The sequence below is a fragment of the Anopheles ziemanni genome, chromosome 3 (genome assembly GCF_943734765.1).
Source record: "Anopheles ziemanni chromosome 3, idAnoZiCoDA_A2_x.2, whole genome shotgun sequence".
In the NCBI taxonomy this organism is placed as follows: domain Eukaryota; kingdom Metazoa; phylum Arthropoda; class Insecta; order Diptera; family Culicidae; genus Anopheles; species Anopheles ziemanni.
In genome coordinates, this window is record NC_080706.1 from 82287726 (window position 1) to 82308901 (window position 21176).

General features: G+C 44.3%; 6 protein-coding genes across 7 annotated transcripts; 3 read left to right on the forward strand and 3 right to left on the reverse strand.

Annotated features, from left to right (window-relative positions):
* Nucleotides 1-1112: 1112 nt before the first annotated feature.
* Nucleotides 1113-7272, reverse strand: LOC131286438 (glutamate--cysteine ligase regulatory subunit). The gene is made up of 3 exons (XM_058315386.1): nucleotides 6959-7272; nucleotides 2464-3085; nucleotides 1113-2398 (listed from the first exon to the last, which is right to left on the reverse strand). Exons 1-3 carry the CDS (start codon nucleotides 7061-7063, stop codon nucleotides 2256-2258), a joined length of 870 nt encoding a protein of 289 aa, XP_058171369.1. The 5' UTR covers nucleotides 7064-7272; the 3' UTR covers nucleotides 1113-2255.
* Nucleotides 7273-9656: 2384 nt separating this feature from the next.
* Nucleotides 9657-11603, forward strand: LOC131286746 (uncharacterized). Of its 2 annotated transcripts, XM_058315743.1 has the most exons (3): nucleotides 9657-9779; nucleotides 9985-10504; nucleotides 10550-11603. In XM_058315743.1, exons 1-3 carry the CDS (start codon nucleotides 9690-9692, stop codon nucleotides 11497-11499), a joined length of 1560 nt encoding a protein of 519 aa, XP_058171726.1. In that variant the 5' UTR covers nucleotides 9657-9689; the 3' UTR covers nucleotides 11500-11603. The 2 variants fall into 2 exon arrangements, with proteins under 2 accessions (XP_058171726.1, XP_058171725.1); XM_058315742.1 differs by having other exon boundaries at nucleotides 9985-11603.
* A 454-nt stretch (nucleotides 11604-12057) lies between these two features.
* LOC131286494 (RNA polymerase II transcriptional coactivator) lies at nucleotides 12058-12672 on the forward strand. The gene is made up of 2 exons (XM_058315454.1): nucleotides 12058-12255; nucleotides 12328-12672. The coding sequence occupies exons 1-2, from the start codon at nucleotides 12202-12204 to the stop codon at nucleotides 12577-12579; spliced, it is 306 nt and encodes a 101-aa protein (XP_058171437.1). The 5' UTR covers nucleotides 12058-12201; the 3' UTR covers nucleotides 12580-12672.
* A 9-nt stretch (nucleotides 12673-12681) lies between these two features.
* On the reverse strand, nucleotides 12682-13494 carry LOC131286495 (transmembrane protein 222). The gene has a single exon (XM_058315455.1). The coding sequence runs from the start codon at nucleotides 13460-13462 to the stop codon at nucleotides 12899-12901; it is 564 nt and encodes a 187-aa protein (XP_058171438.1). The 5' UTR covers nucleotides 13463-13494; the 3' UTR covers nucleotides 12682-12898.
* A 661-nt stretch (nucleotides 13495-14155) lies between these two features.
* Nucleotides 14156-18880, reverse strand: LOC131285627 (splicing factor 3B subunit 1-like). The gene is made up of 5 exons (XM_058314486.1): nucleotides 18719-18880; nucleotides 18514-18637; nucleotides 18357-18436; nucleotides 18121-18279; nucleotides 14156-17368 (listed from the first exon to the last, which is right to left on the reverse strand). Exons 1-5 carry the CDS (start codon nucleotides 18878-18880, stop codon nucleotides 14156-14158), a joined length of 3738 nt encoding a protein of 1245 aa, XP_058170469.1.
* A 1335-nt stretch (nucleotides 18881-20215) lies between these two features.
* Nucleotides 20216-21171, forward strand: LOC131288608 (putative mediator of RNA polymerase II transcription subunit 26). Its single transcript, XM_058317755.1, has 2 exons — nucleotides 20216-20521; nucleotides 20587-21171. Exons 1-2 carry the CDS (start codon nucleotides 20216-20218, stop codon nucleotides 21169-21171), a joined length of 891 nt encoding a protein of 296 aa, XP_058173738.1.
* The last annotated feature ends 5 nt before the right edge of the window (nucleotides 21172-21176 follow it).

The following is a 21176-nucleotide window of genomic DNA, read 5'->3' on the forward strand; positions in this document are numbered from 1 at the left end:
AACGTCCTTTTGTTTTATTATTCCTGCGGTTGGCAAAAGAGTCCCCCCAAAAATCAAAGCCTTCCGAATACCGCTTTGATGAATGGGTTGAGTGTTGGAATGAAACGTTTATCATCCTACGATACCAACCGCAGATCGAGCACCGTTCCCGGTGGTTTGGTGCATTTTGTCGGAATTTGTTCGAACGCTATTGAACATCGATCTCCAGCGGATCAGGAATCGAGTTCAAAAATAAACCGCAAAGAAAAATATTACCGCCGTGCATATTCACCAGGCGCGGTTGACTTGTCGTAGTCTCAACGAAAGGCTAAAAGCAAATCCCATAAAGTTTTCTAAGGGTCGGTGGGTCTTTCAGGGTTCCTGCCTGCGCTGTCTTGTGGATGAATTGTTTTGTTTGAGGTTTTCATACTATGCATATCAATGCGTATAGCAAAACATTAAAAAGGCAAATATAACATGGTATGAAAGTGTTTATTTTGTAGTGCGAGTATCGCTACTTTATTGTACGTGTGCTTGTTAACCAAGTGCACCTGCTGTTTGTTGAGAGTTGTAGTAAATGTACTCCGGTCAAAGAACCCCCTGTCTTACGTTGAAAAAAGGTTTACCTTTTCTAGAAGTTATCGATCATTGTACATTGAATTTTTATTTCAAAACAATATTTGCTTTGAAATGCAAACGTACCAATAAGAGGTAGATTTTAGAGACCATCATCAAGTAGTTTTAATTGATTGCAATGCATTAAGAGGCAGCTTTACTTTCATGGGTGAAATACACTGCAGGTTGAATTATTTGGGCACCCTGCAGCGCAGAATATAAATGCAAGTGACAAAATTCACATTGGAGATGAAGTAAGTTTGCATTTGAAACGCAAAAATGTAACTAAAAACATAACTTACAGGGTTTTTGGAAATTTAAAAAATCTCAACTGCGAGAACTGTACAAAATTGATGTGCAAAATAGGCCTAAAATCTAACAAATAACAAACAAAACGTAATTTAGTCAAATATGAAAATTTCCTTGAGTTTGTTATTTTTTTTAATTTTAGCGCAACAAAATTGATATTTGAAAAATCGAACCCGTAGCATGTAAATTGTATTGAGAATAGGCGGGATGTTTAACGAAAACCAAACAATAAATCATTAACCAAATTTGAGTTGCTCAGGTTCCTTTTCAGATCGAAAGTTCCCAATTCACCTGATCAACCATCTCCGGATTGAAGAGTAAACCAAAACGTTTACATTTTAAGATTCATCGATTCTACTTGTTCTACTTGATTTCGGCTTTGCCTTTACCCCCATTCGGGTTTGTCGTCGCTGGTGAGTTAAATTAAAGCAACATATTATTTTTGCTCAGCTTGTTCGTTGCTTCTGGTTCTCCAGCAAATTTCTAGTATAATTTCATTCAGTGCTGCAAATGTGGTAAGAAAAGAAACGACAATTTTTGCGACAATGTTTCAAACATTCATTTGCCTAAAGCTGCCCCGCATCATCCCCTAACAGTAATAATAGAAATAGTAGTTCTAAAAGCGATACAAAACTGCCTCGGAAATGCATCCCCATGCGTTGTACAGTGGGAATGCGTTTCCGCGTCCATGTCAACCTATTTCATTTGCGCACCATCTATATCTTCTGTACTAACAAGCGTTCATGTCTTTTTATTGTACCTATTTTCATACCTACTGCTCCTCTTACGTCGCCCTATCTGAAATTTCTGGCAGGATAACGTTTCGTTCGTTCGTGCCTGGAGGGCTTCGATTCTGCTCCCTGCTAGTTCCCATACCTCCCACACCTGTGCCACGGTTTCCTTTCCCTAGTCTGGTCACAGTCATCGCCTACCGCTATTGTTAACATCGAATGTTGTTAAGTGCATCTGGTTGTGTTTGTTAAGTTTGTATAAAACAGCTAACATCGGTTAAAAACTAGGAAAGCACATCCATCTAAATAAGTCCACTCCGGGCGAACCACAGTGCCACGAAAGATAACCAACCACCCGGTCGCCCGGTGGTTCGTTCCGCCTCGAACGTCCTTCGTTGCGGTACGGGATTTCGTTAATGGACACCATTGCTGGTCTACGTTTTTCCCATCGTAGGAACAAACGTCCACTGCAGCCGGCCCGCTGAGCTTTCGTGAGTGTATTTGTGTATGTGTGGGTGTGCGGATGTGCTCGAATGTTTCGGTTTCTCTAACGGAACTGTCCTGCAGTCGTCGTCGAGCCGTGCGTCTTTCGTCGTACTGTTCATCTATGCATCCACCGCTCTAGTTCAGGCGCTCGAAGCTCACGATGAATCCTTTGGCCGCTAGCACACCGCGACACTTAATGTGAACCTGGTAGCGGGACGTCCAGCCAGCACAGTAACTGCCGAGTTCCAGGTCATTCAGAACATCTCGGGGTAAAAGTTCTAGAAAAAAGAAGATGAGATTGATTATACACGTCGGTTAGCTTTATTTTGTAAAACTAACTCACCTTGCGGGTCACTGTGCGTGAGGAGTTGAATCTCGTTCTGATTGCAGTACACTTGCAGTTCGGGCGGTACGACGCAGCACGCGGCCAGATTAATTTGAGCGATCGATGGATGTACCGTCGAGGCGTCGTACAACTCCTTCAACGAATCGGCGTCCAGATCGGCAATGCCCAGCTGGCCAATCTTCCCATCGCTTGCGTAACGCTCCAGGATGGCCCACAGCTTCTTGAGGTTACCGACCGCATTGTCGCTACCGACGGCCCACTCGATGACGCCCTCCTTCACTTCGACCTCCTGCTCTTCGTCCCCCGCTACATCACCATTGCCATTTGTGCCCGCGACACCAGTTGGATGGTACGCCAGTATCAGGTTGTCCAGGTAGGACACATTCAGCGTGGTGAACAGCTTCTCTACCGCCTCGGTTAGCGCCGGTTCCGAGAACCGGTTGAGGAAAATTTTCGCCCCGATCTTAATGTCCGCTCGCGGATGTTCGCGCACCTTCTCGAGCAGATCGTTGTTCCGGCGAGTGATCAGACGGCGGTGCTGGTCGTTTTTAGTACTTTCCGCCGGCTGCAATTCAACCACTTCCGCTTCGCCGAACGTTGACCGGAGGCAGTCGGTGAGCTGGAGAAGAAAAGGCCGGAGGACGGAAAGGGAGACATAGTTAAAATCTATCGAAAAAATATGCCCTGGCAAAGGGCCCAAACATGTCGGCCCTGTGTCAATCCCGGTGATGGAAGGTTGCCGGGGAAATTTATGTTTTATAAATAAACCGTAGGACACCTTAAAGAGAGATGCATTAGGCATGCATGCACGTGCTTTGGAGCGAAGCGCGCCAACTAGAACGACGGATGAGCGACAACCTTTTTTTCCCGCCCCGATCGAGCTATTAGTTGAAGCATGTGACTTCCCTTGATCGTATGGTTGCGTTATGTTGCCAAAGGGAAACGCCGCAAAATTGTTTTACGTCCCTGGACACTAAAAGGTTAAGCACCGATTGATCAATATCGAAAGTTATTTAAAAAATCCTCCAACTGGTCGGCGCAAAAGAAGTGTAAGAAAATCTACACGTACTTTGCGCTGACTGTGACTGACGCATGATATTTCACAACGACAAAACATTGCGCCATACGTGTATTTAAACCTTCGTTCGGAAACGCAAAGATCAAATATCAAATTGTCAGATGTAAGAAAAAGGGCACACGGTTCGAACCCAACCGGCAACCTAAATTGCAGCATAAGCAACAGATTTACCCGTCATTGCCGTTTTGCCACAAAACACGCCCCAGAACGGAGAGGTTCTACCAACGGTAATTGCTTTACATAAGAGTGGTGTAGGTTGTTTTTTTCATATTCAAAACCGATGCAATCAGCCTTAAACGATGGTTGAACTATTAACGAACAGTAAAGAGAAATAAATAAGTGCAAAATGCTTTAACCCGTAGACCGTATGTCGAATACAGCTACAATGTTGATCAACAAAACATTTTTCATAAGAAACCTTCAGTACATTTTTAACTTGGCGACATAAGACGGCAGTTCTAGTGTCTCCAAGAAACACATTACTTGCGAGACCTTGATTTAGATCGCCTCCTAACAACGCATCTAACCTCTGTCCGACCGCGAGCTGACCTCAACGCTGTTATCGCACACTGCTTAAAGAAACCATCTACAGAATTGGACCGGGTAGAATAGAATAAAAAAAAACAGCGGAATAATTTAGTGTACAAGCAAAGCACTCACGACCCAGTTAGGCCGAGGGTTGCGTTTTACACCACGCAAAAATTACTCATTTGGGAATTTCTTTTATTTTTACATCCTTCCGAAGCAACGGAACAGTAAGCCGACTTCTTCGTGCTGCCGTATAATTAGTACGCAGCGTTGCATTAGGAAAACAATATGTGAAGAAAAGTGGATACGGCACATGGCGACCACAACACGTCCCGTCGTCCCATGTCTTGCGTGTGCGAGATGCTGTCAATCTCGGAACGAAACAAAACACCGTATTTTTTTCGTTTCTCCTCACGGTAGTCCCCGGCACCAGGGGACATATTTTTCTTCACCCAATCATCTACTCAAGCATCAGTAAAAGTTAACCCTTCAAGGCCAACATAAATGCACTCAAAACATGTTCAAGTTTAAGTTTTTTTTATAGAACCAAAATTTCAGGACTTGTAGAAGATTTAGACAAACGTTGCACTCAATTTAGTTTTGACGTTTCATGTATCTAGATTTTCTTAAATTTGTTCGTTTACTAATCGAAAACCAGAAAGATTTATCGATTCTTCGATATGATTTTAATTTATAGAAAAAAAACGTAAAAAAATTCTAATTTTTAAGTAGCACTATAATTCGATCACGGTAAAACATGATTATCTAAGACATCACCGTTCTTATTGAACAAGACATTAAAATAAAATACAAAAGGCATAAAAATATTACACATTAAATGAATAGATTAACGTATTTTTCTCATTCCCCACTCAATTTATCACAACCTTTGTCACTAACGACAATAGATACGGAAATGCAATATAATCATTTTGTAGCATGACGACACATGCCGAAAAGATTACATTCAATACACACTCAGAATTTACCAGAACGGTTGCGGTTACGCTCATAATCCGGTCATCACTCGGTCCCCCACCGGGTGCATTACGTACAAGAGATGGTGGCTTACAAGTTGATGTCATTTTTAAATGGTACGATTATTTTTTTACCCGTTCCACCCTCTTATCATACCATTCTTCCTTATCTGAGTGTCCCGTTGTGCGATGGCACCATTCGACCGCCTCCGGTGGTACCATTTCCTTGTCTCATTGGAGGAGTGCAAATAGTCTACCACCGGAATGCATCGTCACGTTCCATGTAACTATAGAAATTGGCGACACGTGACGAACGCTAGATATCACCGGTGGAGGCGGTAGAGCTACAATGCTAGAATATTCTTTCACTGTCTCATGAAAATGTTTAACGCAGAGAAAAGTCTTTATCGATCCGTAATTTCTGGTTTTAGGTCGTTAGAAGGAACTAATGTGAGATACATAAAACTGTTGGTAGTTTGAAAAGCCCGCTAGGGTAAATAATCCAACCCGAGGATATTTATATGAAGTACACCATCCGTCCGATGCAAACAGCGTATTGTTCATGCTTGAGATTGCAGAATGAGAGCAGGTGCAAACATTGCAACGATGTAGATTGCTTGGTGTGGCATGTGCATATCATATTCATGAGCTTTACAGCTGAAGCAGGAGTGTGCTGCTCCATTTTAGACAATCCCATTTTTTCTCGTCATAGTAATTGGAACAAAATAATAGAAGTAATTTTTTCAGAACCTGTATCTATACAGTTTCGTTTCAAAATGGTTGGTAAATAAATGTCTCCTGGTACAAACGTGGTAAAGAATGGGCTTTGAGAACAAAAATGATTCTGTACTGCGGTACGAGAAAGATCCAAACTGTTCCCTTACATCCTTTGTACCATAACGGAAGCCTTGTGGTGACGTCCGGTGCAACCGGAAATTGATGCCAACCCTTGTGTTTTAGTAGAAGCATTCCTGGGAAAATAGTGCGACCATTCTGGAGAATGCAAGCATACATTCATTTTTAATGCCTGCTTTGATTCATATGCATTTTTTTAAGGTAACATCCCTTGTATTTTCCACATGACATGATGACGTCGCAAACAGCGATGACGACATGCCCGGCACCGACGAGGACGCCACAGTCATTCTATAGGACCATTAGAAATGGTTGGCAACGTGACATCATCGGTAGGGTTTCGAAAATCTGCAAGTCACGGTGAATCCATGGTTTCACCACTTTTCAACGGTTGTGCAATGGAGAACATCACAGACACAAAAACAACCATTGACCTTGATCGGTTGCGATTTCCTTTCTCGCCCAACCATGATTCTCTTGAAATAAAAAAAAACATGTGTAGTGTAATCGAACCCGAAATACCCACTAGAATAAACATCGATAAATCGAATCGTTTCAATACCACAAGTTCAAGCGGAACGAATGAGCTCACGATCTATTTCTTTCGCGCGATTATCAGGCGCCTCTGATGGCCATGATTTCATATCAGGGACTCGAATATTTCCATTCCTTCAAGTGTGTATCTTCACACCAAATGGAAAACGCAGATCGTTGTGAAAACGGGAATAATGTTATAGCAATATGCCACACTTCTTTTATAACTCATCAATGTCAAATCAATCAGTCAGTACTAATGATCATTGTACAAGCGTATCGATTGGACCTATTTCTGTAAATAACACAAACATTCCCGAGCTCTAATTGAAATGTAAATGTTTACAACGTTCAATCGTGAAATCAGTACTGAAATCAATGACCGAATGTGTTGGTGAAGAACGCGTGTGGTGTGGTAGCTTTAATTTATTTGTATTACAAACATTACTTGTTACAGTGATAACGATGAAACCTGGAGGAACAACAAAATGACTTAAATGTTTATCTCTTCTAAACTCACCTCATCGGTTGGTTTTTGGCCAGCTTTTTTGCGTAGTTCGCTCACATTCAACACGTTACCGGTGCTGACGATCACGTTCACGTCCTTCAGCAAGTGGGACAACATGTTGCACGTCTGCTGAACTTGGTTCTAGGGGTTAATTTTGTAATTTCCTTCCTTCCCGATGGGGAAAACCCGATGTATCAGAGGTACGAAACCGTAGAATGATTGCGAGGAGCCGTTCGTTCCTCGTATGTTAGTAGCAAGCAGTTATCAGCTAGACAAATCTATCATTCATTGATTTCCTCGCGACCGTGAAGCCAAAAACCACTAACTGATGGATGTGTGTTCTCGGTTGGCCTTGACCGATGATCGCTTTCCGAATACCAAGAACAGCTGTCCGACCACTTTGGCGGACGATGTTGATTGCACACACGCTTCCCCGGACTTGCGCTACAGCGCGATAGTACTTCCGATAAGGTGCTACGAGCACAAATAGAAACACAGGCGGGATCCGGGATGGTAAATCATAAAACAATGAGGAGCTGTTTGAGGTGAGGAGTGATTTACACAGTAAAAATGATGTTCAATTGTAACAACTAGCTTTAACACTAGGATCTGCGACGTTCGTGCGTTGTGCCCGTTTTATATGCAACCTCGTGACTGACCCGGCCTCGACGGTGGTTTAACAAACACTGCTGGGAAATGACATGTCAACTAGTGTTGGCAGAATCAGGATTCGGAAGATTTGAAGATTCGATCCCTAGACGGATTCCAAAGATTCGAATCCCATTTGACGGATTCTAAAGATTCGAATCCCATCTGGCAGATTCGATTAGGATTCGAATCAGATTTGATTGGTTTGGGACTCCATATTGATGCGATTCTGACTTGTTCCTAAACTGTTTGAATCGACTCACAATGATTTGAGTCGAATTAGTCACATAACTAGTCGATCTAGAGACAATGTAATTGATTTAAGTTTACTCAAATCGAACGCTGGGTAGAATGTCCAATGGACATCGATTGAGTTTTTTACGCGATTTACAAGTTGGGCTCTAGAAAAACTCTTGGAACCTATTTTTTACAAAGAAATACAGTAGAATGTCGATTATCCGAGTTGTTCTAACCAACCAAACCCATTTCTTCAGGACCAGACCATTTTTACCGGATTCTGAATCGGGGATTCAGATTAGGATACACAATTTCCAGACCGACATTGATTTGTTTACATGATGATGATGATGATGATGATGATGATGATGATGATGATAATGATGAGTCTCACCGCTTACCCCTATATAGGTTTGAGAGGGACGAAAGTATCTTGCGATATTAAATATAAATCATTAAACGAGAGGGAGCATTGGGGCATTTATCTCCAGAACAATCGCATCCAACTCTGCTCCATTCATGCAACGGTCACCATCGATTGCACAAGGGGGTGCATCTTAGATTTCCCAACTGGCAAAAGGGGGCCATTTTTCGGAGTAGGGCAGGTATTTTCGCTCAGTTTTGGTTAACACCGCCAGCTATCAATGGTTGATAATGTGGTGAAACCCACCAGTACTGCTTAAGGTCAACAGCGCTGACAATTGGACGTCGATGCAAGCTCTAACACCCTTGGGCGTCGATGCAAAATCCAACAGCTGCACTTTTCTACCAATCAATATATCATATATATCAAAACAATAAAACAAACAAAAATATTTTCCTGCATGAAAATAATTATTATGGGAACGAAAAGATATCCTGAACTCAGCTCATATAATCTATTACGAATGGGTATACGGTTTTTGCGCGTATAGTCAAAAATAGGTATTATGAACGCACAGTCACGGCAAAAGCGTTCTCTTTTGAGGCGTCCCGCAAGTATAAAGAGAGTTGTTTTACCCTTCTTTTCAGAAGTCGGTTTACGCCTAGATTGCATAGGAAATCTGCTGCAAAAGAAGGGGTAAAAGAATTCTGAAAAGAAAAGCGGGCAGTTCTGAAGCGAATTCTTTTACCCCAAAATAACACCAAAATTTCTCGTTGGGTATCCACTGCTTGGACTGTTCCGACTGTTTCTTGGATTGGGATTTGGATTTGGGGATTTGGTTTACCCACCACTAGAATAAAGCTGCAGCGCGCCAAAGTGATTACTATCCCCACCTTGGGACTAGGTGTGCTGCCCAAGATTGCCAAAACGAAGCAACACTTGCCAGTCGAACGAACATTGCTTGGCTTAAGTAACCTTGGTACGATTGAATAAAATGACAATCGACCAAACTCGTCGAACGTGTGTATCCAAATCGATGGAGCCATTACTTTCTGATAAAATAAAAATTAAAACAGTCCCAACAACTCAGATTGGGATGATTCAAAACACGGCGGTGGATGCAATAAAGGTATTGTAAATAATCTAAGATGCCTTTTAAATTTGTGAACATACAACTCACCTTCGTTAAGCTTGCGACAGTAACGGCACCAACACATTGAAAAATAAAAGCAGCGATTGGATATCAACGTTCAATTCTGCTTTTCGAACTGTAGATCAATCGAGGCACTCCGTAGCGGTCGATCTCTTCGGACCTCAGTTGTTAGCCGCGAACAAAGCAGAAGTATTGTTTCGTGTATGTTTTTTTTCTGACGCTTTGTGTTGGATTATTTGGTGAAGCTGCAAAAAAACGGAAAAACTTAATTCCTACATTGGAGCATTTTATTGGGTCGTGTGGCATAAGTTGGGCATCAACACTGAGACGAGTAAAATACAATGGCGACTGCTAGCATCGTTAAACTGCCGGATCTGATAAACAGATGGATCGAAGTACAGAAGAAAAGCTGTAGTTTGGAGCGCACGGAGGTAAGCTGAAAATATAATAAAGTGTTGAAATTTAAAACTATGATCGTGAACTCTGGTCGTTTTTTCTACGTTTGTGCTGGAACAAATCTTTGATCGCTGCGACAATGCATCTGATTAGTATTCCCTCACTGTGCTGTGCTTCCCTATAAGGAGACAGGTGTATAATGTCTTTACCAAATAACTGTTTCATGCTTTCCATTTTCAGCCACTAGACATTGACGCAATCAACTTGACGCTCTTGCTCAAATCGATGGGGCTGAGATTGCAGTACCTGGATTTTGAAGCCGACAAAGGCAGCACCGACAACTTGACGGTCACCATCAAGTGCAACCGATCCGGCATGCGGGCGGACCTGTCGTATGAGCTGGTTAACTGCAGCTGTCCGGAGAAAACAGATTGCGAAAGCTCCTTCTGGGAAGTGCAGGCAACTGGGCCGCAAGTTTTCTCAAAGTTTAAGAACAACACTTCCTCCAACCTGCTGCCGGACGTTTCAGAAAGCTGCGCGCTTGTCTCGAAGGCGATGCTATCGAATTTGCTTGACTTTTACCAGTCCAGCATTCGCCAAGTGAAGGAGGGAAAGGAGCAAGCAATGCTGCATTCTCCTCTTAAATCGCCCCGTGGGAAGGTATGCGTCACTAGTCCAGGTTTAACGGTGCAAAGTCCATTTTCAACACCACCGGCGGAGGGAAAATGTCTGTCGAGAATCGAAGCTACCAAAGAGTGCGGTTTTTCGAACCAAATTGATAAAATACCGCAATTGGACGTTGCAGAATGCAGCGACAAGCAGCAGCAGCAGCAGCAGAAAGATACCGAATCGAAAAACGAACCTACTCCGAGGAGGAGCGCGTCCTGTGGATTGTCAGAAGGACAATCTGAAGCAAAATCAAATTCCTCCGCCGAAAGTGTCGGCATTAACAATAAGACTCATGAAATAGCACACTCAGAATGTAACTCAGAAAAGCCCGTTGTGGAGGCTGCCCAAAGCCCCGAGCATACTAGCGTTCCGGACGAGAAAGCTTACGAAGCCATGAAAACCCTCGTCACTTCGAGTCCAAATGAAAAACGAGTTCACTCTACTCCTACTCAACTCGAACAGCAGCATGATCGTGATCTTAATGTAATTAACTATTTGAAGCAGGCGCGCTCGCAGATCGATATGGCACTGCTGCTGATGAAACTGAACACTACGCAGGACATTACTGATGGTTCGGCAATTACGATCACGCCGCAGCATACGACGGCAATTTCAAGAAAATCACTATTAACACCCAAATTTCTTCAGCCCCGATCTAGCTCCTTACTGAGCATCGAAAGACGACGCCCACCGGTGGACATCGGTGCAAAAAAGAAATCTTCCTCTAACAGCTCACTTAGTTCCACGGCCAAATCATCGATCAGTGGTAACTCGGGAGGTCGGGCCGATACGCCTAGGCCGTCGATCGCACAAGTTAAATCAGTTGCCACGCTTCGTAAAACCGTCTCCATGCCGCACTCGGGAGCTCTGGGATCGGCAGGACAACTACCTCCGACTGCTAGCAAAAAATCGACCGCGAGCACGCTAGGTACTCTTGCCGCTCAGCGTAAACTCCTTCAGCCAAGCACTCCAACTTCGACAGGCAGACAAATTCCTAAACCACCAATATCTGCTCGACCAATGTCTAGCTTGGCTTCCGGACTGATTCAACGTTCATCAAGCGCTTCAAATATAACGAAAAAGTAGTACCAGTTGTGTTCAACCGTTTTCAGTTTGTTGGCGGTGTAATGAATTACATAAAAAAATAATCAACTCTGTAATTTCGTAACGAATAAATATTTCTCTCACAATCCAAAGCTTATTTTAAATAGGTCAGAATTGTAAAATAAAAAATCATTTATGCAAATAACAATTATAGACCTCGCTCTTATTCACTACAAGCAGTCGATATTAACGCCATTTTTTTCAACCTCGAACATATGAAAAACGACGTTTTATGAAACAAAAAGTAAAAGGAGGTTTTCTTTAATTTTTCTTTATACAGTCTCTTACAGGTAAAATTTTGAGTAGTCACCAGCAATTTTTTAAGTTTTTTCAGAATTTTCGTTGTTGTTTAGTGCAGAAATTTTTTTACTTTTCATTTACTTTTCTGCTAAAAACGGTGCAAACAAACGATGCTAGTTTAAAGTTTTTGCCAAGGTTTTTTTAATCAAGCGCTACGTTATGTTGAAGCTTTGTTGGACAAATCTTGTTTGTTTGGTTAGATAGTTTTGTTGTTCTTTTTGTTGTTTAACGAACGAAAAGAATGTCAAAAAAGAATTGGCGCTAGACAGACCGGCTGTTCAGTGATAAAAGTAACCCCATAAATTCGTGCGCTTCAGATAGCGTAGCGCGTGGATATAAGATCTCAACAAAACGTTCCATAAGCGACAGGTTTTTGGTAGCAAAATGCCGAAAAACAAGAAAGCAAGTTCATCCGATTCCGAGTCGGGCCCAGCGGATGTAAGCACATGCACTTGAATTGATCTCATTGAGAATAGAAACGATAGCATTTTCGTTCGAATTTACTTGCAGCCTACTCCAGCGAAGAAAGTCAAACCTACCAATGAGTCCAAGGAAGAAGCCGAAGAGGGCTTCCCACTAAATGACAAGCGGCGGGTGACGGTCAACGAGTTCAAGGGTCGGGTGTACGTCAATATTCGCGAGTATTACGAAAAGGATGGTAAAATGTTTCCCGGCAAGAAAGGAATCAGTTTGACCGTGCCCGAATGGAAGAAACTGCTAGAACATGCCGATGCCATCAACGATAAGACGAAGAAGTTCTAGACTGGTCGTTGGATAAGAGCACCGTTTGCTTTCATTCTGACAAACATGTTTGTTTTGTTAATAAATACCCTCTCAGGGCAACAGGTGTTGTAAGTTGTCTTCATTCATTTATTTTGTACATCCACTGTATGCTAAATACTATCTTTCTAAATAATTCGTTTCAGCCTCGATTCATGCAGGTTACATGATGTCCATTGGTAAGATAAACGCAGTATATCCATAAAAGAAATGGATTTGACGTTGATACAGTTTTCGGTAAGTCTAGCAGAGTGTTAATTTCGATTATGCGCATTAATACCCCTGATACCGCGATACGATATTAACCGATTGTAATCTTGGAATACATGGCCACTAGCCCGCAAATGATAAGAATAATGATAAAGGGCAACCATGTCTTAAGAAAACCACGCACCCCTACATATTTGCCTCTGAAGAACATCCAGAACGCTAAAACCACCATGTTCCAGTTGGTGTACTCTTTGTATCGCATCAGGGCGAGTGCCATTCCGACGTGCGAGTGACAGTTGTCGCAAAACAGATTGTGCATCCGGGCACCATACGTTGCCGACGCTTTGATCACCGACTCGTCCCAGTTTTGTGAACCACCGAAAGCGTTTGAGGGATGAAGTCGCAAATATCGTGTCGGTCGTCCGAAGCCCATGTTGTCCTCGGACACGTAGTACGGTCCAGCGAAATCTCGTATTACACCGTTCGACATTGCAATTCCCATGTGGCCGATGAACGGGAAGAACCACGTGAGCACTGGTATCGGTGTCCATACGATACAGTACGGATATTTGTCTTCAGCAAAGTTGATTGAGGGCAAAACCATCCCGGTGGATCCTCGGGAGAGGGTTTCCGAGGTGTCACTGTCCAGGGACATATCTTGGTTGCAGCTCAGAGTCGGACCTTTTGTGGGCTGTAAAATAAAGCGCGAATGATGGTGTTAAAATGTATGTTAAAAATGGTGGAATTTTAAGATTCTACTACCTATATTTCGTCAACCAATACCGTATCGATAGAAAAGGGAATGAGATACAAAACAGAATTTGTTTATGTTCGTTTTGCAAATTTTCATCCACAATTGACGTTTCGATAGCGTCGTGTAAACAGGAAGGTTGGTTTCTTCATCGATTAAAATCGGGAGTCGCCATAAATTTATTAACGACAATTTAACGCGATCATCGATTAACATATTCGTAGGCCTATTCGAATTGTCGGTTGGTGCAGCTTAGTGCATATGAGAGCACACCAAAACAAAATTGAATACTTTAATGAAACATAATTGTGTTAAACAATATTCTTTGAATTATTCACTACAAAGCTGTTTAGTTTATTTCTTTATTTTTCTCTCACCCCTGCTGAAATGTGTATGTGAATGATTATCCAAAAAAGTAGTTCAAGTAAGATGACTCATCAAGGCTTTGATATAAAAATATTGACAGAATTGCTCAAGTTTTTAAATGAGTGCCTTTTACCCAATGTTACGAGTGGTTTCGAGTTGCCAATTGTAAGTATCGAGGCCCAACAATTGTAGTAATCAATAAAGCTCCACGAATAGATTAGCTCACATTGCTTATATACTATACTCGAGCTCATAGCGAATGTAATGGTTTTTTGGATCGTTGGCAACTCGTGGGTAGCAGGCGACGATCGCATCCTGTGCTTCGATATATAGCGAATTGTAAATCTTCCAATAGACATCGCGTACCTTTCGAGATGGATGGAACAGTCCCTGGAGCGTGTACTGAAGGATCCTTGTAGGGCCAATTGCAACCAGCAACCCTCCAACCGCTTCTCTGAACGCTTGCACCATATGCGGTGACGTTTCAAAGATGTTAGGCCACACATAGTTGAGCAGGTGGTTTAAGACGTCGTCGCATCCGAATCCGTACACACCAAGTGCCATGTGCTTGATGGTGGTACAGGCAGTCTGCCGATGTACCAGATCGCGTTCCATCAGTGCCTGTTCGAGCAACGGACAAACGGTATAGATGTAGTCCTTGGCCGTCTCGCCGATGTACTCGAAAAGGAAGGAGAGCGACTTCAGTACGCCGTTCTGCACGTTCAGTTCCGGCACGCGGTACTCGTTCATCAGTAACGGCAGCACGGTGAATGGTTGGCATATTTCGGCGACGATGGCAATAGCCACGGTTGTGCAAACGCGATTCTGACGCTCCTGCACTTTGAGGTTGTTGAGCAGCGTCACCAGAACGTCGTGTGGCCCGATTGCTTTCGTGATGTACCCAAACGTGTTGACTGCGGCACGCCGAATCGCCTTCTTGTGTGCCTTGAATAGGTCCAGCAGATCAAAGCAGGTGCGCATCCACTGGCGAGCCGAAACGTACTCCGCCCCGCGATCGGCGATACGTCCAACCAGATAGACGCAATTCTCCTGTACCTTCTCGTGGCGGTTCTTCAGGATCGGTGTGAGTCGTGGCAGCAGATCGTTGATCGGTGGCGTCATGTTCGACATGCCTATTAAATTCACGATTTCCTTCAGAGCGCCCAGAATCGATCCGAGAACCTCCGGGTACTCCTCTCCGAGGGATTCGTACAGCACCTTTCCGAGATGGCTCATTTGCTTATCTTCTTCGCACGTCTTCATCACGCCGGCGATTCGCGATATCATATCGGCGGCCAGCTTGCGCACTTTGACTGATTTGTTGTTCAGCAGCCAGAGGATAATGCCACAAATCTGCGGCAGGTACGGCTTAACCCGTTTGCCCAAGAGGTTCACGATCGTTTCGAATCCGTTTAGCATCACCACGTCCTCGGTCGTTTGCTCCTGAATCGCGTACAGGGTGCCATCGATAAGCTGCTCCTCCAAATGTGAATCAAGGTCAGCCGCACCAATTTCGGCTATTATCCTTGTGATCGTCTCCATCGCCATCTTTCGATACTGCTCGTTATCGTCCTTGAGATCGTTCACTATACGGTCGATTACCTTTGATGCACCGACCTTATTCGCGATCTCCACCGTCGTGTCAACTAGTTGGAGGTAGCTGCGGCGAGCGAGCGCCATCCGATGCTTCTTCCAGAAGTGTTCGAAGAAATGCGACAAGATTTCCTCGTTGATATACTGCGCATCGACACCGTCAGTGGCGCAGCACTGTTTCACCACCTTCAGGACGATTATTTTCACCTCCTCATCAGGCGATTGGAACTCGCGGATAAGAATGGGTATCACTTCGCGTGTGTAATAGTTCGCGTACTCAGCGTCCATTAGCGATATGAGATAGCCGATCACCTTCAAAAATGCCGCCAAACCCTTGCCACTCTCCTTTCGGATGCCTCTCCACAGCGGTTTCAGCACCGAATCGAATGACTCGATGCCGTACGGGGTGGCCGCTTCGGCGAGCGCCGACAATGCCAGCGCCGTGATGATGCGCACCTTCGGCTGCTTATCCACCAACCCATGCTCTATAATCTCGACCAAGGACTTCAGGTGGGGCAAGATGGCACAGCCCATCATGATGGCCATCTGCTGCACGATCCTCATACCGGTGTGACACGCTTGCCACGAATTCTTGCTCTTGCACACCGCCTTAAGAAAGGGCAGCAGCGAGGTAATACCGCATGCAGTGGCGACCACCGCGAAGGCGCGAGCCGTTGTGTTGCGCACATACTCGTCGATGTTGTCGATATCGGGACGCATGGTGGATATCATCGTCGCCAGACCTGCCGCCTTCGCCAGGTTGGAGATGATCTCGCGGCCCACGACGCGCGTGTAGTAGTCCTCGTCGATGAGCAGTGGCTCGATTACGACCAATATCTTGTGCACGTAGGGGCGCACCAGGTCGTCCAGCTTGTACAGAACGCGGTCTATTACTTTCACCAAGTAGTGGCGCTCCTGGTCCTCCAGGGTGGGGTTCATCAGCATCGGCAGAATCTGGTTGAATAATGGTCCGGCCCCAAACTCGCGCGCCTTGTCCGTTATCTGCCGTAGAGCGACCTTGCGAATAGGTGCTATTCCGTTCTTGATCTTCAGCAGCAGCTTTATGATCTTGCGCTCCTTCTGCTCTTGGAGCGTCAGTGTCTCCTCGTCTACCTCGAAAAGCAGTTTATCGAAGTGCTGTTCGTCCTCTGGCTTAATGTACGGTAGATTGCCTTTTGGCTGGTTGTCTATGAACTTGGCCGATTTGTTCTCGGTCTGAATAAAAAACCCGGTCAGCGTCGGTGTAGTAATAAGGTGGCGTTCCGGCGGAATGTAGCCAAAAGGTGGTGGCAAAATCTTGTAGTCTTCCGGGAACATCAAATCCAGCTCCTCGTCGGTGAAGGGCCAATTTCGTTCATCGATTTCCTTCTCCCAGCGATACACCTGCAACTGCTCGACCGTCATAGCTGCTAGGTGGCCAGGCGTCGGCGTTGCCATCGTCATCGCTTGGTCTCCCACTGGAGTAGAGCCGCCTGGTGTAAGAAGCGGCGTCGCGTACGCTCTGGGTGTCATCGCCAACGTAGACCTCATTGTGGAGGGTGTCTCGTCCCAACGTGAGGAGCGTTTTGAGGTGGGGGTAGTACCTTCCAGCAGTTCAGCTCCCTCCCCGCTCATGCGTTCAGCACGGGGTGTTTTACCCCACGAATGTTCGGCCGTTTCGCGCTCCGTTTTTGGGGTCTCTTCCCAACGGCTTTTTTTGCGACGGCTCGTGGGGTTCTCGGTAGACGTCTTCTGATCAGCAGCCGCAGCCACTACGTTCGCATGTACCGGAGTCGCATCCCAGACGCGCACCTCCTGCGTCCCACTCTTGTGTTCCGGCGTTTCATCCCAACGATGCCATGCAGGTGTTTTCTGTAAAAAGAAAAAAGTTATATAAGTATTCATATCTAGTAAACATTTTCTAAATGCGTCATGAGCCTCTTTTTTCACTACCAAAGTTTGAAAATCGTGGTTTTTCTGCATTTTCCAACAAAAGCTTGTTATTTCTATCTTTGTAGCTGTTCATTTGAGAACATGTATTTACATTCTAAAATGTAGAATAATATATCTATATTCTTAAAATGAACCTTTTCTGGATACTGAAATTGAAAAAAAATTGAATTCGTTTTAAACTGACGAAATCTCACGTATTCAAAATATTTTTTTAAAATACCCTTTTAAATTTTTTAACTTTGGCATGCCTTAAAAATGATAATAAGGCTTCTTTTTAGTTAAGTATCAATTTTTTTATGTGATTACCATTTAATGATAATCACTCATTAACATACACAAATTTTGATTTTTGCTAAAATGTTCGCCTCTTATCCCACCGTGCGTGGGTTCGAATCCTAACCGAGACCGAAACTTACCCTGTACAAGAGGACTGACTATCCGCGTACTTAAAAGAAAATAAAGTCTAATAAGCCATTAACGGATAGGCATGACCGAACGATCGGAACGGACGATCGTTTAGCCAACAAATAGAAGAAAATCCGGCTCGGTGAAAGGAAGAATATCTGGTACAAACTATATATTAGTGACGGCTGAAGACATCCATCTTCAAGAAATAAATACTTAACGACGATTGTTTCAAAAATGCCACCCAATCACCTAAATAAACTTACCTCGATTTCCCATGTCGCCGATATCGGCATAGAAGACTCCTTTTGCGGTATCGAATGCTCCTCCAACGCCTGATCCAACTGCGAATGTTGCTTATGAGGTCCTTTTGAACTAATTTTAAGCGTCCCGTCCTTCACTTTCTCTTGGATCTTCCTACGGAGCTGGCAAACGGTAAGCGAAAGGGAGTGTGGAATTAATTGAACTATAGATTTATCGTCCGAGTGCAAATATACCATACCTGTTCTTCTTCGCCTTTCATGATCTGCTCGCGCCTAATTTCCATATATGTTCGGCTTCCGACATCAAGCGTTTCTCCACCTGATAAAATCGAGGAAAAATCATAAGAATTTTAGAATCAGGTTTTCTAGTGTTCGCTCTTGCCCGCCAATATGTACCATTTGCAAACGGATCAACTCTCTCAGGCGAAATAACCAGACGTCGACGCTTCTGGTGGTATTCATCTTTACTTTCCGCTACCGTGGGTCTTCTGCGGTCTGCAAATGGGTCGTAGTCTTCGGCCTGCAAAAAAAATACGAGCAGCAGCGTGTATATACTTGTTTCCTGAAAATGCGTTTTGAGAAATAGAGAATGTCTTCTTACTTGTGCTGCAATTTCGTTGAGCAACGCCGGTGGAGCCGTAAGACCTTTGGCACCGTTATTCTTTCCAACTGCTAGTAGCTCGTCCTCTTCGTCGTCAATATCGTAATTCGGAGTGATCGATGGGACGTATTCGTCATAGTTGTTCTCTTTATAAAGATCCATCGCGTATAAATAGTTCTGTGCAGTTTCGTTAGCGAACTCCAAATGTTACTTCTGAAAATCTGAAGCGGAACACTGGAAACTGGTGAAAGATGTTGAAACTAGCACGATTTTTTGTTTATAGTAACAGGTTAAAATGCTATTGCACAAGCATTTGCCGTGTACCGCATTGAGCCGCCAAGTCGGCTCTATAAACTTTCATGCGGATTTGAAATATTTAAACTTATTTGAAACCGTTCGTTATGGTTTCTATCATTTGATAAAGGGTAGGTGGTATTAATATGCTTCAGTTTTTGCAGTTTTAATGTGTTATTGGAAATGTTGTGAAAACGGTTTTGTTATTATCGGTCCGTCAATTGCATTAAAAATTTTGAACAATAAGAAAAATACATTAGAATGAAATTTGTTTTAAAATCTATAAAACTACAAAAATTGTCTATCCAAAAAAAAAAAAATGCTTCTCCTGTTGATGATTCATATGGCTTTAGTCACACGAAGATGAAGACGGTCGGAAAGAATTCCCCACACAACAACCTTCACTGCACTCTTTTTCGTTGTCACGCACAGCCAAGCCGTGCTCGGCATGCGGATGGTTCCCAAACTAGCTTCTTCAACGCATTAAATTACAGCTCACCCTGCAAGTTGTATTGTAGACCTACAGTAGGAATTATTTTGATGAATTATCAATTCATCACAATGGCGAGAAAGGACACGATCGGCATAATATGGAACCGGCGTGGAGGTCAAGTTCTGCAAGTGGAGTTTGAGTTTGCCTGTTTGCTTGTGCAACACGACGCTGGCTGCAACTCGCAAACGGAACAGACCAACAGTAGTCTCCCGAGGTGGAAAGGAAATTAATTTTTCCTTTTTTCCAATTGAACACGATCGTATTATGATTAGAACGATAAAGTTTTATGTGAACCAAAAAAATGTTATTTTCGACGGAAAATTGGTTCTCGTAGATGATGATCTACGTGCGAGGGTAGCACCGAGTGGATATAAGTGGCGAGCATGCATATATTACTTTTATGGTGCTGTTGCACGTGATCTGCGCACATCCACCTTCCAACGATCAATGGTACTACCAGTCAAGTGTCGCCAGACGCACCCAAGGTGCATATTAAGCAGGAAGATATTGATTCGTCCACCACCGCGGTGTTTGAGTGAATCTTCGGACGAGTTCTTCCGAGCGACATTGAACGTCGGGTGCACACTGACCTACCCTCACCGATCGTCAGCTGATTGTATATGAATTTTTAAAATATAAAAGTCTAGTTGCCACCCAGAACGACCATCAGTCTTCGCCGGAACGTAACGTGAGCTGCAATCGGCATCGGAATGAATCGTTACTGCTTTCTGATAGTACTGCTTGTCGCCACGGCGGCAGCCCAGTACCCTGCATCCGGTTGGCGTCCGGAAGGGGCACAGTTCCGTCTTCCGGCAGAATACGGCGCTCCGTTGCTGCTTTTCCAACCACAGCCGCAACGAGTTCAGGTTCAAATCACTCGTGAAGATGTCCGTTTTGCCGGCCAGCAAGTTGCAGAAGAACAACCAAGCACCACCACCCCCACAACCACCACAACCACTACCACCGTGGAGCCCGTGACCCAATCTAACCCTTCCACGACCGCCACAACCGAGCAGGTAAATGCTTGTTGAATGTTTTCTATCCCTTTACTAACCGGATCGCCGCGGTGTTTGCTCCTCAGCCTGAATTGGACCCACTGAAGATTCAGGGTTTGCCGTCCGATCAACCAAGGGACTTCCAGCAACGTGCAAATCTTCGCCAACAGCCCGCCGCCATTCGTCAGCTCCCGACAAACTTTGGCCAACGTCAGTTCTTCCCTATTAGTGGCCAGCTGCGTGTCCTTCCCCCCGTCGGTACCAACGTATTTCAACAGCAGCAGCAAGTTGTCCAACCTCAGACCGTAGAGCAGCCGCAACAACAGGCCACTCCCGCTGAAACTTACGGACCACCGGAACAGGAACCAGAACAGCTCCCTGTTACAACCGAGCAACCGGACGTACAGCAAGAGGATGGCGAAGATGATTACGACGGCGATGAAGAACGCGGCCCAGTAGTTGCTGTTGCTAATGCCTTCTCCGGACAATACTATATCCTGGCGCCAGATAACACCCTGCAGCGTGTCGTGTACAGCACCATGCAAACAGATGAAGACCGTCTGGTGAATGGGTTTTCGGCTCAGCTGAAATACTCGCCAGTCGATCCGATTCGCGATCCGGTTTACACCTACAACGAACAGGGACAGTTGATTCGAATCTACAAGAAGTGAAAACG

Excerpts from the sequence above, each read along its gene's own strand:
- LOC131286438 (XM_058315386.1), bottom strand. The coding sequence starts at position 7,063 with ATGTTGTCCCACTTGCTGAAGGACGTGAACGTGATCGTCAGCACCGGT. Across the intron at positions 3,086-6,958 it reads GCCAAAAACCAACCGATGAG|CTCACCGACTGCCTCCGGTC; the intron begins GTGAGTTTAGAA and ends TTTCTTCTCCAG. Across the intron at positions 2,399-2,463 it reads CACGCACAGTGACCCGCAAG|AACTTTTACCCCGAGATGTT; the intron begins GTGAGTTAGTTT and ends TCTTTTTTCTAG.
- LOC131286746 (XM_058315742.1), top strand. The coding sequence starts at position 9,690 with ATGGCGACTGCTAGCATCGTTAAACTGCCGGATCTGATAAACAGATGG. Across the intron at positions 9,780-9,984 it reads GTAGTTTGGAGCGCACGGAG|CCACTAGACATTGACGCAAT; the intron begins GTAAGCTGAAAA and ends TTCCATTTTCAG.
- LOC131286494 (XM_058315454.1), top strand. The coding sequence starts at position 12,202 with ATGCCGAAAAACAAGAAAGCAAGTTCATCCGATTCCGAGTCGGGCCCA. Across the intron at positions 12,256-12,327 it reads CCGAGTCGGGCCCAGCGGAT|CCTACTCCAGCGAAGAAAGT; the intron begins GTAAGCACATGC and ends ATTTACTTGCAG.
- LOC131286495 (XM_058315455.1), bottom strand. The coding sequence starts at position 13,462 with ATGTCCCTGGACAGTGACACCTCGGAAACCCTCTCCCGAGGATCCACC.
- LOC131285627 (XM_058314486.1), bottom strand. The coding sequence starts at position 18,880 with ATGGATCTTTATAAAGAGAACAACTATGACGAATACGTCCCATCGATC. Across the intron at positions 18,638-18,718 it reads TCAACGAAATTGCAGCACAA|GCCGAAGACTACGACCCATT; the intron begins GTAAGAAGACAT and ends TTTTTTTTGCAG. Across the intron at positions 18,280-18,356 it reads TGAAAGGCGAAGAAGAACAG|CTCCGTAGGAAGATCCAAGA; the intron begins GTATGGTATATT and ends ACCGTTTGCCAG.
- LOC131288608 (XM_058317755.1), top strand. The coding sequence starts at position 20,216 with ATGAATCGTTACTGCTTTCTGATAGTACTGCTTGTCGCCACGGCGGCA. Across the intron at positions 20,522-20,586 it reads CGACCGCCACAACCGAGCAG|CCTGAATTGGACCCACTGAA; the intron begins GTAAATGCTTGT and ends TTTGCTCCTCAG.